General features: G+C 34.9%; 1 protein-coding gene across 13 annotated transcripts in view; it reads right to left on the reverse strand.

Annotated features, from left to right (window-relative positions):
* DENND1A (DENN domain containing 1A) overlaps positions 1-19,971 on the reverse strand; it is a 379,559-nt gene that overhangs the window by 300,849 nt on the left and 58,739 nt on the right. For all 13 annotated transcript variants that reach the window (XM_038374765.2, XM_043498901.1, XM_038374762.2 and 10 more), the window contains exon 3: positions 762-805. In XM_038374765.2, the coding sequence (XP_038230693.1) occupies positions 762-805 (44 nt within the window). The remainder of the gene's footprint in view (positions 1-761; positions 806-19,971) is intronic.

The raw sequence follows: 19,971 nt of genomic DNA on the forward strand, positions 1-19,971 counted from the left end.
AGATAAAAGACCAAGTTTTAGTCTAGACCAAGTGGTAATGGCTGCCTTAAGCAGTCTTCTGACAAACAGGGCTAGTTAGGCAAACAGCAACAGAGCATTAACTTCAGTGCCATTCATGAACACCACAAAAATAATCCCTCCTCCCCCCAAATCCCTTCCTAATGAGATATAGTAAAATACAGAAGTTGCCAACAAAATCTGGAGTAGCATTCAGTTATAACAAATATAACCTCAGCTAACAAGTCCTAGGAAGGATTCCCATTCACTCTGTTTATATGCTAAAATGCAAAAATTCCCATGCATTCTATATGCACATTCACATTTTTATACCATCACTATGAAACAGACTTAAAGACTCTACTTTATCAGGGAAATATTTTAAAAATGTACTGTAGTGCCAGGTACCCAGTTAAATAAAGTTATAAACTTTCAGACAATGAGATGAAGATTGCCAAAACAACTGCAGACTATAGCACCTCCAGGCAAAAACTGAAATTTATTAATTAATTTTCTTCCCTGCTCTCATGTTTGCTTGTAAAGATTAGATTGTAAAAGGATCTCATTGAGATCCAAAATTCTTCTAACAATATTTTCAGTTCCAGTTCCAAACACGTTTTTTTTTTTATCCTCAGCTCCTAATTATGGCTTCTCTTTCCTTCTAAAAATGCATTTATCTCTCTCAGTAAAAAGAACAGCAATAATATGTCGAACAACCCTGAAATAAATTTTGTCATGTAAAAAATTAATTACGCATTCCAAACCTGGTCACTGTAGTCCTCTGGGAATTTCCTCCGCACCTCAGGATCTGTAAATAATTGACAGATAATATTAATTGGCTTTGGATTAGTGAGCAAGCAGAGAATCACACATTAATATTTGATCAGAAGATGATAGCAACCCTGGCAGGGGATCCAAGGAGGGCAGCTGAGGCTGTAATGTTGATAAGAGCAAGGAAGGACTCTTCAAGGCTCTCCCTTTACCGTCTTTGAGAAAGGCAAAAAAGAAATAAAAAGACTCAATGCTACTGTTAACTTTAGGCTGTTACCTAATGCAAAAATCTTACTAGCTGCAAATTGCCAGCTACATATGTTGCCAAAAAACAGTTTCCAAATATGCTTTGACTTTTTATTTTTAATCAGATACCTCATTTAGCCAACAGACACTGGGTTGATAAACCTCTATAGGAAACAGTTTTAAGTGGGACCAGATCACAGCTCTTTCAAGGCTGACTCAAATACATAGTGGGAGAGAAAGCACACTCCTTTGCAAACGTACAACAATATTTATCAACAATTTGAAAGAACTAATTAAAGTAGCCATGAACATCTCTGCTCATTTGGAAACAAATTTTAAATGTTTCATGATAGTACACACCAAGACAAAGGTTTGTCAGTATAAAAAAATATGGTAATGCAACCTAATATGAAGTTATGTTCTATTTAATACAATTAGACTTGTTAAGAAAAAACAAAAAAATCTAGACAAATAATTTATACAACAGTCTATTTAAAACAGAACTCTTTCAAGGCCATCTGTTTTTCTAAGGAGTGTTTCCAAGACTGCCAAGTTTTATATTATCAGTGCGTTCTTTAATTATGAAAATTAGTAGATAAAAATTAGATACTGTTCAGTGTCTAAAATATTATACCCAGAAAAAATAGTTATTTATTCAAAGAAGTTATCAGTATCCTGTATAGTATCTAACATTTGTGTGCAATTGTGATCATTTTCAATTGTTTGAAGCTTAGCATGTTGAATACATTGTTACCAGATGCTTGACTTTTTATAAAATGTTTCCATAAGTTTTGATCATTATGTAGGGAGTAAGGTTTTGTAAACAATCTTTACTGCTCAATTATTGTTATACTGCACTGGAGTTAGGGCTTGAGGGGAAGAGAATCATTTTATGACATATACACCATATACTTTTATTTTTAAAATTGGTCCCCACCCTAGATTTCTCACTGGCAAAGTTTGTTTTACTAATGCATTAGTTGATTGGCTGTTCAATTGCTAACAGATGCAAAATTTTCACAAAGCTAGATTCACTTTTACTAAAGTAATTAAAATACACAGTAAGGATATTTTAAGAACAAGTTAATAACTTATGTTAAATTTTCTACATGGTTAGAAGTTTAGGTATTTTTAATACTTCACTCTGATTTTTATATTTTCAAACCTTTATAGGCAAGCAAGTACAGTACAAACAAATACAAATATAATCAATGTGAAATGCAAAAATAAAATAAGCCACTAATATAAAAATAATAGAAGATTTCAGGTTCTAATATGTCCTCAGTTTTGAGGGGAAGTTCTCAAATCCACATATAGATTAATATAAAATATTTTAAGGGTCCAATCCTTTGAATACCTGTGAATAATTTTACTCACATGAAATTACACACACATGCGTTTTCAGTATGCTGTATAGAACACATCTCCACATCTCACAAATATGAACACACTATTTATTAGTAGGTTGCAGATTTGACAACCAGAATCAAGCAGACTATTATGATGGATATTCTATTTTAAATATTCATAAAAAGGAACTACGTCATTTACATTTCAAGATAAACTTTCATGAGCTTCTAGAAATGCATTGAGGGGGAGGGGAGCCTAATTTGGAATCTAGGGAATTAAACATCTCATAAAATTGGATGAAGGGATAATAGGGAACTGGTATTCTCATTTAAACAACAGTTTTCTGGTAAAACATGCCATCTTGTTCCCAATTTGAGAAAATTCCCTGTTGAGCATATTTAATTTTTTGCCTTGCTCAGGTTTGTCTGGGGATATGTACAAGCCTTATAGACACATTTATCAAAATAAATGTTTTTTGGCCTTCATGTTTTCTGAGACAGTTAAAATCATCAAAAGATATAAAGGAATATACTCTCGTAACACATGGTTTACCACCTTGCTTTAAAATTAGGGTCCAAGAGGTCCTGCCTGTATACATTAGATCTTTCCACTATCAAGGTGGATCAAACTTTATAACCAACAACATTTAACCCAAAACCCTCATGTCATGTACAATTTCTATTCCACACTTCCTTTAATGGCCACATAGTAAAAGGTATCTGCTCTTTAGTTGGCTCTCTTGGAATTTCCAAGACACATTCTCCACTAAAATGATAGTTTAAAAAATTATAAGCCAACCCAAGATTCCAATAATATTTATCAAAATTCTTATATATTTCTTACTTCTTGGATGAGATCCTCTACTTAAGCAACTTACTGGTGCAAAGGCCTCAACTAAGTACATACTTATTGTTCAACAGATTTCACATTCCACATGTTTACATATACCTTGGGAAGCAATTCTGCATCAAAAACCATCCTTCCAACAAACTGAATTACCTTGTACGTCTGCAAACATGTTGCTATTATAGGCCAAGATCTACTTTCACCTAAGGCACTTGTCATGGAGCAAATAAAATTTCAATGGTTTTTGCTAGTGCTTTGATATCTTAGAGGTTTACTTCCTCTTAGAAGTCATCCCCATTCAACTGCAACTGTATAAAAGTCATTTAAAAATGACTAAAGACAACCAAAGATCAATACTCCAGAAACACTAGCCAAGGGATTTTGTAAAGTATCTTAACTTTGTCTGTGGAACAGCATAGGCTTTAAGTCTTCACCTTGATATTTGACTTTTACAAAAACCTATATATTTCCCTCCCTGTAAACAATCCTGCTTTCCCTCTCAGAAGTAGTCAGGGGTATAAGTGGAGGCATGTCTGCAGAAAAGGCAGCCTACATTTTATGGGGTTCCACACCCAGAAATAGTCTCGGGCCATGGTGAAGTACAAGTGACTGGAGACCACAGATAGTGTTTATTACCTGTAGATCAAATAGATCATTTGCTCTCTAAAATGCAGATTTTTAAACAGTTCTCTGTTCCACATATGCACCAAATGTGTCTGTGTGGTGGGGAGGGGGGAAGGGGGTGATATCAAACCAAATAACCTGCTGAGTAGAAGAGACCAAGAGCGGAGCTAAATTTTTTCAACATGCCTGTTCAAGTCCGTGTGTCTTGATTGGGCTACATGCTGAATAGGGTTTGGCAAAATTATTCCCCACCACTCAGAGAAAGCCAGACTAGAATTTAAATAGCTGCATGTACTTAAAATCCCTGCTCTCACTACATTCTTTCCGCTGCAGAATGCTAGTACCCTGATGGAACCAGAGGCAGCCATCTCTTGGTGCAGATCTGCCAGATTTTAACTAAGCACAGATTTTGCCTTCTTGAAACACTGTGCCAACCGACATTGAAATTGATGCATATAAATGGTGTTCTTTTCTCAGAAGATAATCACCTGGTAGATGCAAGAGTACTGCCTGTTGGCCAATAAAGCCATGTAAGGGATCTATAATGTGAACTAACCAAAACAGATTACAAATGTTTAATAGTGCATCTCTATAAAAGAGAAAAAGTATTGATTGCCATAAAATATGGCCATATCTACACTATAAACTTCTGCCAGTATAGCTATGTCAATCAGAGGTATGAAGAGGGTGTGGTCCCTGACCGATACAGCTATGCCAACCAAACCCCTAAGTATAGATGCAATTATATTGGCAAAAATATAGTTATGTCGGTATCGCTTATTTCATTTGGGATGGCTGGAATAAGTGCAGTTTTGCTGGTACAAGAGTCATCCACAGTAGGAGCTGTTTGTAGGTAAAATACACCCATATACCTATACTCACAAAGCACTCCTAATGTATACATGGTCCCAGATACATAATGTTTACCTATGAAGATCAACAGCACTGGGATTTTAGATGACAGTTTTATGTAAAGTTGATTTGTGACAAAAGTACTTAATCTTTGGAAATGCTGAATTTACAAAAATATTTAGTGATATTAGGGATTTAGTCTTTAGGGATAATAAAAATATTAGTAAAAAGCAAGTAAGTGTAATCAACACACAAAGAGCAGGTTACCTTTGATTTGCTCTGTATTAAACTATCCAACATACCATACCAATACATGTACTCTCTGGGTAAATATTCAAGAATCTCTGCAAATTGTATTGTGTATTCAATGAGTAATAAAATATGTGAAAGTTACAAAAACATTGGCAGTGAAGAGTGATTACCAAAATCCATAATGTAAGCAGCTTCACCAACATAACCTGGGATCAATGTTTTAAAACATCAGGAAAGCAGAATATTAAAGTACACTCAGCAATCTTTTGTTAAATATCCTGTTCTCTATCTTATGATCAACATTCTAATTTTTCATCTCCTATTTATCCAAAGACATTTTTTGTTTTTTATTTTCCAAAACTTAGGATAAAAATTTTTACCAAGCTCTTTAAAGTTATTGGAGGTAAATGCAGAGAACTATTCATTACAAGGCTCTCTGCAACATTTAAGCCCTCCAAGTGTTTAGGAGTGCAAAGGGGTTTCTGTACCCTCTGCATTCTGGGAGGGGACTTTGTGTCTGACCTTAACAGGCTGGTTATTAGAGAGACAAGGCGAGCCAACACAGCAACAACAACACTGCACCAAACAGGCTGGAGCAGATGATATGGTTGTTTGGCAGCAACCCAATGGAGGACTAGCAAATCCACATTAAGATTTGGTGGCCTAGAAACCTCATATAAACTATAATACAAGTTTCAATTCCAGCCAATAAGATGGAATGAGAGATTATGTTGCCACCACACAGCCCTTCCCAGTTTGAGGAGCGATCCATCACTCAATCCATTTCCTACACAGTCAGGATGTTTTGAGGGGTGGGGGGAGGAGGCGTGTGTGAATTTCACCCATAATGCATAAACTGCATTCACAGGTTATAATTTTACTATATTTTAGATCACAAAAGTAATTAAGTTCTACATGCTCTGCTAAAATGAGCTCACAAAATGTCTATAAACTACAAGAAGTTTTGATAACCTAAATAAAACCTCATACAGCCATTCAGTTGCCTATAATTAAACAAATTTCACTTTGGTTTTCATGTAAATACAACTTATTTTATACAGTTTACAACAACTCTTATGAATCATGCTGCTGAGAATAGGACTGATCCCGCAGAACATTGTCAGACCATTGGTTTCAATGGGAACTAAGGACACTAAATATCTAGCAGGAGGTGCTAAGCACTTTGCAAGATCAAGCCCAAGGTCACCAAGAAGCTTGTTAATAAAGATGCTAAAATATAAAGGTTCTGTATACAATCAGCTTTGCAGAACACACTTCTTGAACAGCACCAGCTTGGCATATGTACAAAACATGGCAACCTGCAGTTAAGCAAACTAACTCTATAGTCTCTGTCTGGCAGCAATTCACTTGTGTGTCTGTATGTTTTTACAAGTACTCTGTGTATTACATTACGTCAGCTCCATTGCTCTGAGTTTTAAATGGTCTGGGAACATTTTATTAATCATTCTATATCTTTATTTGGAAAACAACACACACTGGAAAAGAGTACATCGCGTTATATTTCTACTTTAATTCTTTTCTCCACTATATGTCCATAACCATTTGAAAAAACTTCAACAATGTACAGAGATTAGAAGATTGTATTATATGTGCACATACTATGGTGTTATGACCAGAGAGCCATTTACAGATAGAGCAGCGGTTCTCAACCCGCGGACCGCATGCGATCCAATTAGCAGACATCTGCAGCCCAGCTCAGCTGTGTGCTAAAGGCCGGCCTGTGTGCCAGGGTCCACCAGGTTCCTGGCTGCCTGACATGGAGGGGTCCAGGCTGCATCACCGCCCAGAGCTGTGGGGGCAGCAGCGGGGCTGCCGGCTGGCCCCATGGGCTCAGGAGTCCAGGCCAGCCCCAGGGGGTTGGGGGCCCAGGGTAGCCGCCTGGCCTCGTTGGCTCCAGGGTCCAGGGCAGCCATACAGCGGGGATCTGGAATCGGGGCAGCTGGTCAGTCCCACAGGCTCCATGGTCTGGGGCAGACGAACAGTGGGGGACCAGGGCAGGCAGCCAGTCGGGGTCTGGGCTGCTACTGCCCTGCTACCCAGCTCCTGCGGTCCACAATGTGTAATAAGTTGAGAATCACTGGGATAGAGAAAGCACCATATACATGTTAATAGGTACATCAACCACAATGTCAGATGATTTAGGAGCAGTGCTCATCATCATTTATTTTATTTGTATAAATAAATCCCTGTGCATCTTGATAAAATGCACTCTGAGATCATGGAACTCCAGAACTAACTTAGATACAATGATCCTATGGAAATGCCACTTCATAACACTTACTTACTGTCTCTTTTATTCCGTGTTATTACCAACTTTCTTTCCCAAACTGTCACTTGATTTTCAGATGGGTAAATAAATATAATTCTGCAGGAATATATTTACCACACTATGGATCTACTGTACTACAGTGCTAATAAACAACTGCATTTTTTTAAAAATCTTATCTTGGACACTAAACACATGAAGTATATAAGTGCAGAGTAACCCTTGCTGGATTCTATGCATCTGAATTCACAACATTCAGAATTAAAGGCCTTATTACAAACTAATTCCTGCAAAGCAAACCGAAAACATTACCTGGCATGCTAACCTTATCTATAGGATCAAAATAGGTCCAGGATGTCTACTGACACATGCAAGGCCCAATCCACCATGGACAGAGTACCCATAACAGCACATAGGAAACCAGGTACACACACCTATGGGGATTCCTCAGACATACATTCACCACTGAGGTTTATTATCTATTTGTCCCTGGCAATTACCAATAAATAAATAAAACTGGCTGTGGCTTTTCCCAACTGTGGTTACAGACAAGGAGAAAAAGCCTTCCCAATTCAATGTATGGTAATCACTCCTACTCAATGCTTGCAAGTGAGCATCAATTCAATTAGGAATTCTAACATTTCTCAGTTCTAACCCTGCTCAGGCAGGGACCACTACAATCTAAAAACTTGCCTTCAATTAGGACGGGTGGAATGAATTTACTGGCAGAAGCATGGGAGAGCAGAGATCCTGAAAGCCTTTTATCTAGCCTACAATGTAGTTATGGGAAATCACAGGGTCTGAAGATTTTCAGTGTGCCAGTCACCTACAAATTTACTTGCACAAAACGACTGGGCCTGTGCCAATGAAGGGAGCTTAAAAAGGCATGGCAAAAAAAAAATCCTCAGGCACCAAAATAACTACCAACTTTGGTAAACCTGGAATTCTAGGGATGTTCATGAACACAAATTTTCACAGATGTCAATGAAATAGGCTGGTAGGATAATGCAGAAATATGTTTTTTAGAACTGATCACATTCAGTTCAATGCAAAGTAACAAAACATACATATGGACAAAGAAGCATCAGGGACACATGATAGTCAGACAAAGATTAAACTTGTGCAGTAAGTGGTCATCATCATCACAATTCTAATGCAGAGTTAAAATAAAACAAGCCCCACAGTTTTCCTCTTTTCTATATGTATTCTACAGGTTAAAACCACATTTTCATCATACTTCATTCCTGTAAGATACCCTGGGTTTCCCCAGTTGAGTTTGAATTAATAGAAAGTACAGTTAGAGAGTTTAGCCCGTATTTACTGGAGAGACACAAATTATTTTACACAGACTCCACAAAGCTGAAATCTGCCTTAGGCTTAAAGTTCCTTGAATGGTGCTTAAACATAAATTATGGTACACAAAATTTACAGTAGGAGAAAAAAAAGTCTGAATACTTACTGGGCTTTTTTAAAAAACGGTTTCCAGAACATTATTTACAACTGTAAAGAAGTAATGAAGAACCTATAAAATAGCTGAATTAGCAGAGACAAATTTATGAACTAGCTATGATTTTATTTTTTTCAACTAAGAAAGATAAAATAAACGTTTCAGGTAACTAAAGACTATATCTACTTATCCCTGAGAAGGTTTAAATAAAGATAATATCTGAAAGTTTCTTAGGAATATACCTGCAGATGAATATTAATAATCTGTAAGGTTAAATGCAGTCCTACAAGTTGTTAGGGAGTAACACAGTTCTGAATGGGAAAGTATACGTATGATACCATTCCAAAATGCATGTCTGTGTACCAACAGAAAAGTTAGAGATTTCAACTAAGAATGTTGCATTGAGTAAAATGAAACAAAGGTTGTTCTATTTTCTAGAATTTATATTTGATATTTAAATATTTTCTTCTATACTGTAAAATATGAATTGCCTAGTAAATTCAGACAAGAGTATTTTCCCAAAGTGAATTACAAAAATGATGTGTCCCCACCTCAGTCCTCTTGCCAAGGAATGCAGCTTACATCACAAAAAGCAGCTGCTGTCAAATCAAAACATAGCGCCCTGCTATAAACTATGATTTGCATAGAAACCCCATTCCAGGGAAGAACCAATGGGAAAGAATTGCAATGGACTTAATATGCAAAAAGAAGAAAAACGAAACACATAGATCACATGCCTGAAAATAAATATAAGATTTCCTTTACCACTATTTAATTTTTACTGCTCTTTCACTCAAAGAATTATAGGTGGATACAATAAACCCTCTCCATAGATCTGAAACACACATTGTAATATGTAATTACAGTGTGTCACTGCAAGTGATGATCAATTATAAAAAAATATTTTTACATGAAGTAAAAAATTGTTTGTTCTCAGTGAAGAAATGACACAACTAACTTCCCTGTATTATCTGGATAGTACTCTGGCTTTTTCCATCCTATACATATATGAATCAATACAAACGTATAGCAAAAAAACAGTGTTTCCATATTCTATAACAAGGGTTTTATTAAATTAGATTTTTTAACTAACATGTTTTATTAGATTTTTTTCCCAATGGAACATATAATATTGCTCTGTTAACTATGAATATGATATGAGACACAGTATGGTGTACTTAACACCATTTCAGACAAATATTTAATATCTTATTAAATAGGGGACAGTTAAAGACAATCAATTAATACAATTACTACTCTCCCTTACAAAAATTTGCTCAACAAAAAGCCAAAAGCAGGACTTTGAAATTAGCTGTAAACTATATAATCTCATTGTTCAATTTCATCGAGTTTAAAACATCGAGTTTCCCCTCCCCACAAGCCAAATGTTAATCCATGCTGTAACCAGATTTAATTTTTCCAGCTGACAGGATGGGAATATGCTACTATGGCATATCAGTCTGCTATGTTTCTCTTTTACTCTCTGTTATTCCTGCACTAGTTTCACACTTGAGTATGACAATCAAGTGAAGAGCTGTGGTTTTTAAGAAGCAAATTTAACTATTTCAAAAGACAAGGCTTCTTAAATTTTTTTTAAATTGCTGTGCAAATTATAAAAACAAGAAACATTATTCTCTATGTACATATCGCACAATGGACAATTTTTTCTACAGTTAATCGGACAAAAAAAATTAACACTGAACTGTGATTACTCTAATGAAAAGCAAGCTATTTTAATCTGTTTCAGCAACAAATAACTAAGGTAGATTTGTACTACCTTAATTAAATAGTGATTTTTGCAACAACACAAAGATCTGAAAGAAATTAGTTACTAACATGCTTTTGGCCCTTCAAGATAAAACGGGATTGCATTTCACAAAGTAGCAAGTTAAATTTTGAGACACATCACATACTATAGGTTTCAGAGTAGCAGCCGTGTTAGTCTGTATTCGCAAAAAGAAAAGGAGTACTTGTGGCACCTTAGAGACTAACAAATTTATTAGAGCATAAGCTTTCGTGAGCGAAGTGAGCTGTAGCTCACGAAAGCTTATGCTCTAATAAATTTGTTAGTCTCTAAGGTGCCATCACATACTATAGTACTTACTGTTGTATAACAAAAAAGATATTTAAACTTCTTTTGAAATCTGCCAACTCCTCAATGTGCTCTAACCAGTAAAGATGAACACTTCTACCTTTCCCTAAATTGCTGCAACATTAAATATAGATAACATATTGGGGGGGGCATGTACAAAAGTCAGAAAAAACAAAACAGAACACAAACTCAGGTAGAAACTATCAGCCACAAATATTTGTTTTCAAGTTGCAAATTCATAAACACAAAAAAGCATTTAATAAATAAAGTTCTTTACACTATACAAGGCATCAAGAAAATGTAATAGATAGCTAAAAAACCTAAACAAAATACTACGCTAACATGACTATAGCATTTATCTGTATTTAAAAATGATAAATACAGCTTCATAATACCAGTCATTTCAGAGCATCAAACCAGTGAAGTTATGCAAATTGCTACTATCAACACCTATAGTAAGTACATACAGCAAGATTCAATATGTGAAAGCGTAACCCACCTGAGAGTGGCAAGCAATGGAAGCATTCATGTAACAGATTACTTTTCAAACTAACATTCTATTCTTCAAACATAATCTGCATCTATGTGACTATTTATGCATAAATAGCAGACACTGACCGATTGTTTTCAGTTGTTACGAATGTAGCACAGTTACCAATTAAGATAATCAACAAGTACTTAATACATCAGCTGTTGTACAAATGAGGCCATTGACATTAATGCAATAAAATCTGTGGGTTGAGGGATTGTGATTTTTTTTCAGAAAATGTTGAAAAGTTTTGCCCTGTGAGTTCATATCCACTGTAATTAATATATAAGCAACATATGAAGTTTACAATTTGTATCCAAAATGGTGTCACATAAAGACTCAACTAAAATGATCGAGAAGTGGGAACGACTGAGGACAGAAGCTGTATCAAAAGTGAAAAGGAAAAACCTGCTTGAGGAAAAGGGAAGAAGGAAAAAAAATGGAATTTAAAGGAAGCGCTCAATAGTAGGCACACACACAATTTCAGTAGCTTTTCAAGCAATTACTGATCATAGGTTTTACTCCTATTACATATTAACAGAAAAACAAGACTATTTAGTTTTCAAGTTTAGTTTTGAGCTTAAAAATCTATCAAATAAGTAATTTGATTGAAATTGGAACCTTTTCATGACTTTTTACTTGAAATTACATATGGTTTCAAGAAATGGACCATGTTTTTCCAAACTAAAAACAGTTTATATTAGTTAGTATGACCAGGCATAGTGCCAAACTTGTTAAGAGAGGTAACAGTCCTATTATATATAAGACACCAAAAACACAGTACTATATTTTGCATTATGCCCTCAAGCTAAATTTCAATGGACTTTTTAAAACAAAAAAAAGCCACATTTATATCAGTTTTTTAATTTTTTTGTATAAACCATATACACATACAATGACTGTTTTAGGTCAGACATCTGTAATCACTTGTTTGGGTATGACATCACTAGGGTTGCCAACCTTCCAGGATTGCCCTTGAGTCTCCAGGAATTAAAAATTAATCTTTTATTAAAGATTATGTCATGTGATGAAACCTCCAGGAATATGTCCAACTAAAATTGGCAACTCTACTTGTCACACCCATTCACAGCTGTGTCATTTACATACTACGATATCTTTAAAAATAAGCTATTACATATGGCCAGAATAGGTAAAGCTATTGTACCTTTCAATTTGATGAAGTGGAGTAGTTATATATCTCTCACATGCATGCATACACACCCCAGAAGCACAGAGCCAAACCAACTATATTTTAACTCCTGATTTTAGCAGTATACAGGTATAACTTCACATTTCAACAACTATCAAATTATACCACCTATTCTGAACCCAAGGCATTTCCAATGCTCTACTAAGTGAAACCCAAATTAAGATAAAATAGCAACATTTATTTTAAAAAAATCAAAATACTCTAATATTATTGTTAAATTAAAATGCTTGGGTTATAGTTATGACTATTATGAAGTGTAGCAAATTAAGTTATCGTAGTTTTTTTTCATTGGTGAAAGTGCATACATATGTGTCTCACTTCTACATATTGTCATTCATAAGTAAGCAATTGTTTTCAAGTCACTGACAAACATTAAGACATGCATCTTATGTCTTGGCTTTCAATGAAATTGAAGTCCATGATATTTGCCATAATTACAGCATTTTAATAACACAAAAGAACTGGTCTCAAACAAAATTGAATAGGAATTTACTTCCACATTGAAAGTACATACTATGAAAGAGAGATGCCATTAGTCTGACCTTTATCATCATATGGTACTAAATTAGTTCACTTTGGTGAATTCACAAAAACAATTCATTTTAAGGATGACACTAAAATACATACTACCCATTCATGATGCTCCTATTTAGATTACGGATAAAAACTGAAAGACATACTTCTGATTTATACATAAAATTATAAAAGAAAAAAGGACCCAGGTTTGATCATTTTTACAGATGTTACATTTTTTAATAATGTTTCCAAAAGCTGTTAAATTACAACAGATTCTCATTAATCAAGTATGGGCCTTTGTCAATAGAAAACAGAGTCAGAGAAGGCATGATGTTATAGGAAACTATCAGTTCTTTTATATGAGAACTTTCAGAACAAAAATTGCAAAAGCATTCAATAGACTTATTCATGGAGTGGAGAACACTTTGTCATCTTCTCAAATACCTGCAAAGATATAAAAAAAAAAAATGACTGTGCCAGGACCAGACAAAGACGAAGATGAAGAGAGAGGACTGAAGAGTGTCTGCATTGGTGGGAAGCTTGCTTTCAGTTAAAGAGTATATGGAGAAGGTCCATAATTCATTCAAGGCTATCACAAGGTAACTAAGAACTCTCAGACTCTCATTTCTTATCTCCTCCGATTACTCTGAGGAGCCAAGCCCAGTGAAGACAGCATTGTCAGTAAATTCCTCCTTCTCACGTAGTGACTGCAAAAGATGATGTCTTTCTGCTGCTAAAGATGTTCAACAAAAGGTTGTCACACACCCTCAATATGTCAAAGGCTTTTGAGTACGAAGTTAGATCCTCAAGTACATTTTCCAGCGGATGAACTAGCTTACCAGCCGGCAATAACATCCTGCCAAGTGTAAATCCCAATTGAGACTCTTCACTGCTTCAAGCAGCAGAACCTGACCTTCCAACCGGGGACCTTGCTAAAGCATACTGAAAGCCTTGTGAACAGAATCTGGAAGATGAGGACTTCCAAACAGAATCAACATTATCTTTGTGGATAAGTGAGAATGAAAGAGCTTCATTTAACTTAACGGCAAAGAGGGGCTCTCAATGGCTCTACATTAGGCTGGTTGGTAGTTTCAGGCCAGGTAAAGACAAGCTGTTATACCATTCAGCTTAAAATTTAGAGAGAACTAAACAACAAGTTGAAGAACAACAGTGTTTCTGTTTTCAATATCAACCTAGTGTTTAGAATGAAGAGAGTCCTTGTTCTCTCAACAGTTCAATGAATAAGATGAATTTTCACAGGGACATCAGTCTTCAACAAGAGCAGGCCAAAAATCGCCAGGTAAAAGAGAAGAGGTGATTCAATAAAGTGAAGACATATAGGCAAAGGGTAGGCAAAAAAAGAGGGTTGGAAAGACTGGAATCTGTCAGAACAACTCTACCACCAGATACAAAATGTCAAGATAGAAATCTCTATTTATCCTCAACTATTAGCATCTTCAGTGTTACTGGGATGATACTGTTTATTTCTTGGTGAAGAAAAGTAGAAGATCTGCAGCCCAGACTGCTTAAGATGAAGGTCCACACAGTGTGAAAACTAAATTGACAAACAATAGAAAAAAAATCACAATCTATACCTGAACCAAATATAGTACAGTATCAAAAAGCGAGAAGGTAACATGGTCAATTTCAAGCCACATTTCAAACAAACAGTTAGCTTTCATAATCCTCTGTTCTCCAACTAAGCCAGATAGTCAGCATTACAGGAAATCTAAGACAACATACAACCTCCTGCCAATTGAGTACACCCATAGCAGACATTCAGCTTTTCAACAGGTTATTTTTTTAACTGTTTTTTCCCCCCTCATTTTGTTGAACAGGTTCAATAAATAAGTCATTTATTGTTTAAAACTAGCAAGGAAATTCACAGAAGTTTCTAAAGTCGTTTAATTTAATGCTCAAGAGCATCATATATCATAAATTCCATAAAGAAAGGAAGAAGCATTTTTTTAATGTTTTTACCAAGTTTTGTACATTTCCAGGTTGTCTGTAATAATTACGCAATGAGATTACATTTAGATGTTGAACAGAAATATATTCTGTAAGTAAACTTTCCACAGAAAAGTTTATTAAAGGAACCTTTTCAATTTCTGTTTGACAAGTATATTTTCTCATAACCTTCTCATCAGAATATGAAGTTAATGGAGCTATATTTTAAGTGTTCAGGTCATGAATAGTGATGTTCATTCCTTTCCAGGCTCTTTGTATTTATACTCCCAGACAGCAGAGTTGCCTGGTGACAGCCTATTCACTTCAACAGCAGCTGGCAAAGCCCTCCTTGTCCCCAAAATGTTGGGAGAAATAGTTAACTAATATTTCACACTACTGTTTAAATGTGAGAGGCCATGACTCCCAATGCCTCACAGAGCAGGGTTTACAAGATAAAACAGATTTTCTTAAGGTTGCAGCAGGTAAAAAAAACCCTGAGAAATACAACAGATCTGCATCACCTGTATGCAACATGCAGCAAAAATAATCCAAAGAAGGTTAGTGCACGATCTAGAATCTGACAATACCAGACACAGGCAGGTCCTAGTCAGGGTGACCAGACAGCAAATGTGAAAAATTGGGACAGGACATGGGGGTAATAGGAATCTATATAAGAAAAGGACCCAAAAATCAGGACATCTGGTCACCCTAGTCCTAGTATAAATCTATCAATTTAGCTTACATTTACAGAATGCAAAGTCTCATGCCACACAAAATAAGCCCAGAGGGACTACGGCTTTGACATTTTTACAAGAAACATTCACCATCTTTAAATATTTACAACATGTATTTCAAATTCGTTGTGGATCCTTACCTACTTTCCAAAAGATTACTACTTCTGATAAAGGGTCAAATGTACATAGGAAAGTACACCTTTTCCAAGCTAAGCTTTTACAGCAAAAATAAAGGACATATATTTAATACAGTCACAGATTATAGTAAATCTAATTTGTACAAATACTTTGTCAAGTTAATAAGCATTATTTCTTTTATTTAAACCTCATCTAAAAAATTCTCTTAAAAGTAATTACATGTCATATTTTCTACTTACTAGTGTCAACCAGCTAATTTTTAATTTGCTATGTTCTTGTGAAGAAAGCCAGACATAATATTTTACTTTAAGGTACTTTTTAGAAATATTACATCACAGAAAACTCATGTAAAGACAGACATATTATGACCACTGATAATTTACCAAATAAATACACTGTAATCAATTACACTACAAAGAACTCAGAGGAATTACTAAGAAAGAAATATTTTTCTTGTTTTACTTACAGTCTTCCCCTTATCAGAAAATCTTTTGTCTCATTTTATCAGCATTTTCCCAGAATTTCTATATTGCCACTATATTTGCTTCTCATTTAATGCTTCAAGTCTATTCAGATTTATTACGTTTTCCATATTCCATAGTGTATTTTACAACCTGGAAATCTTTCCTATAACTGGCACAAAATAAAACATCTATATTTCTAAAATTCATCAACCATAATAAACTCAATTAGTCATACTATTAGGCTTTCTTCAAATACATACAAGTATTGCATTGTAGGAACATATTCATTGTTACACAGGTTGTCACATTTCAGGTTTAATATGAACTGACTCAAAAAGAACTTCAGAACAAAAGTGTCTTAGGAAAACAGCAGTTCCTGAAGTGTTGTAGTTAAAAAAACATTACTCCCCAACATTCATACAATTGTTTAAACCATGTAGAGAATTACTTCTTTGTTAATAAGCAACAATGCACACTGATTTCCAAGGACCAAATGACACGAAGTCCAAACTGTTTAAATAGCACTCCTTAACTATCATACTGTCAATAGCATTGAATAAACAGTCTGAAAACAGATGGTTTATATTTCAAAGTTTACAAATTATGATGTGTGTTACCTTTTTTGAATATTGTGAAATTTTATACACACACTTTCAACACTGCAGTTGTGTGTCACAGGCTAATAATAATGCCATCTCTAATGAAAACCTTTTGGATACCTAAATCTTTACTGGTAGAAAAATATGATTTAGACCGCATTTTGTTGTCTATGAAATGTCATGATATTCTGTTCTGATTTAAAATATTTAAATAAAAAATTTCCCATGAAGATATTACAGATCACTGTATCCATTAAAACTTGCTTATTTCAAGATGCAATTTGCATTCCTACTGTGACAGATGCTAATGCAAACAATATTTACACCAAGTATTATCTACCAATTTACCTTCTGTTTTCAAGAACTACTGACCAGCAGAAAGATAATTAGCAGCAAATGGCTGAAGTACGACACTCTAAAAGTGCCACAACTTCTTAAACTAAAGGACTATGTATTCTGTAGAAAATTATTATGTTGATATAAAGCACAGCACATAAATTTTATTTTCACTAAACACTGAAATAAGAACTCATAATAGTTTTATTAAGGTAACAACAGAATATTTTTACTAAATTGACTATTGTGGATTTCTCAGATTTTCTTTCTTGAAGAAATCAAAGTGTAACATTTAGGTGGAATTAAATACCAATCTAGACTGCTGCACTTCCCCTTTAAACAAAGACAAAGGATAATCTGCTACAGAAAATTCAATATAGGTTGCTACCTAAGCACATAAATTACTACAAGTTGGAAAAAAAAACAGTGAAAGGTTCTACAACCTAAAATTGTTGCCTTGGCAATTGAAAGAGATATAACAAATGATAACTGAAGATAAGGATGGTAAGAGAAATCTGTGTGTGTGTTAACTTGGTCTAATGACTGGTTTTTTATCTTTGAAATTAAAGGTAAAAATTTATACTGGAATTCTAAACTTAAGTAACAGCTCTATAGAATAACACATACATCTACCAAAGTTGAGTGCTTTGCTTCATGAAGAGATATGAAAATGTCCAGGCTCAGAGATAAATATCATGCAAAAATCGAAAAGGCAAGCCAGTGTTTCATTCTTACATAATGTTACTGCATCAGATAAAAGATCTTTATCTTTCATACCTTTTCATGTTTGTTGGAGAAATTCCCTTCTGCTCCCCTATGCCCAAATAAATTTGTTAGTCTCTAAGGTGTCACAAGGACTTCTCATTGTCTATGCTACAGAAAACATTCAGAGTTCAGTCCTCTTCAGCTATGGTTGTAAGGTTTGGGGTTTGTTTAAACTTGAAACAATCTGCTCATCTTGGCATATGAAGACCCCAAAAACTGCAGCGACACTGACATTCAAAATTGGAGATAGCAACCCTAGAAACTCCAGAAGTGGAAGGCTAATTAAAAATAATTTATATTACTACCCCCCAAAATATTCCGAAAAGCTTCCCAAACTATGGACCGACCCGCTGACATCATCTCCAGGATAACCAACTGGCACACCACATGCTAGACAAAGGGGTTTTCTTACAAAAAGAGTATAATTAAATATTTAATCTCCATACAGATTAGAAAGGACCTCTGTTTTTTAGAAATGTCAACCCTGAAGACCTACACACAGATTACATTTAACAAAATTCAACTATCAACCTGGGATGGGCTAAAGGACTGCCAGGATTTGAACCTAATGTTCCCAGGATATTTAATAATTTCAACCTGAAATTTATGCAATAGACTACATTGAATCAGTTTTCCCTGCTCTACTTTTAGTCAGACGTTTTCTATATTCTTCCCCCTGAGGGTGGTTGTGCCTTTATAGCTACATAACCTGCAAGGGTTCATAAGGTGTTAGCTTGTACAATTTCTTCAGATGGCCAGAAAAGGTAAGCGCCAAAATCCTACATAAAAATCATGTTCAACTATACAGCTAACCAAAATACATCTGCATTGGTGCTCAGTAGCATTTAGAGATTTGTTGAATGCCAAACAGCAGATATTATCCAGTATGTAGCAGAAATAAAACATTCTGAAGAGAGTTCTAGTTATATGCATTTATTCCCCTAACTTTAATTCACCTGTGCACAGGAATATCATAATGTAAGATATTTTAAATATATAATGTAAGACTGCATAATATAAAATGATACTGTGAATAAAAATGTGAAAGCCTTAATATCCTTATGAATTGCAAAAGCAAAGTATTAATCAATAGAATTAAAAACAATTTTCTCTGAAATATATGTGGTTTTTTTCCAGTACTGAAAAACCCTAAAGTCTTTGAACTTCGCAATTTCTACAGAGAACTGTAAAAGGACAGACACAAAAAAGAAATCTCCATTAGAAAGTAACATGAGATACTGAAGTTGGCATTTTATTTCTTTAAACATACGGATATCCTCTTGAATTATTCCCAAAGCCCTAAACTCCTCTAAATTTTCTGTCACTTCCAATAAACTCGTAACATTTAAGTTTGACACATTCCTTTTTTATTTTGAACAAGGAAGGAGTGGTGTAATAGATTTAACAGGTTCAATTGCTTATGAAGCATACCTGGCATATTGCGCTCAACTCTGCTCAGATTCTGACTAGGATGTAGAAAATGCAATAATAAAAATATTCAGAACTGTTTTGAATTAAGATTTTTGTGTATTAAATTGATATTTAATTCTATTAAGGCTTTAGCTATAACAAAGATCTAATAGTTGACATACTGCCGATCAGTTAAACTTTCCCTTTCTGGTTTTTGTTTGCTTAGTATTTACTACCTACTTCTCAAGTTGGAACTAGCAAGAAAGAAATAGCATTTACTCCCCCTTGTTTATAAGACAAGACTCAGTTTTCAGGTGAATTAGTTTCAATAGTCCCCCCCCCCCCTTATAACTCAAGTTATGATACAATGTCAATGAATGAGCCATACAGTCAAATTTTACATTTAGAGACTGTTCTATGGAATTCATACAGGAAGTCTGCAGCAAACCTGTGAACTGAACCCAGATCTTGAGTCCCATTCTAATGCCTTAACCATGGAAGTGCCTTTCCCCCTCATTTAAGATAAAAAAAAATTGATTTGTCTTGTCCAACCTGAAAC

This window comes from Dermochelys coriacea, chromosome 16 (assembly GCF_009764565.3).
Source record: "Dermochelys coriacea isolate rDerCor1 chromosome 16, rDerCor1.pri.v4, whole genome shotgun sequence".
In the NCBI taxonomy this organism is placed as follows: domain Eukaryota; kingdom Metazoa; phylum Chordata; order Testudines; family Dermochelyidae; genus Dermochelys; species Dermochelys coriacea.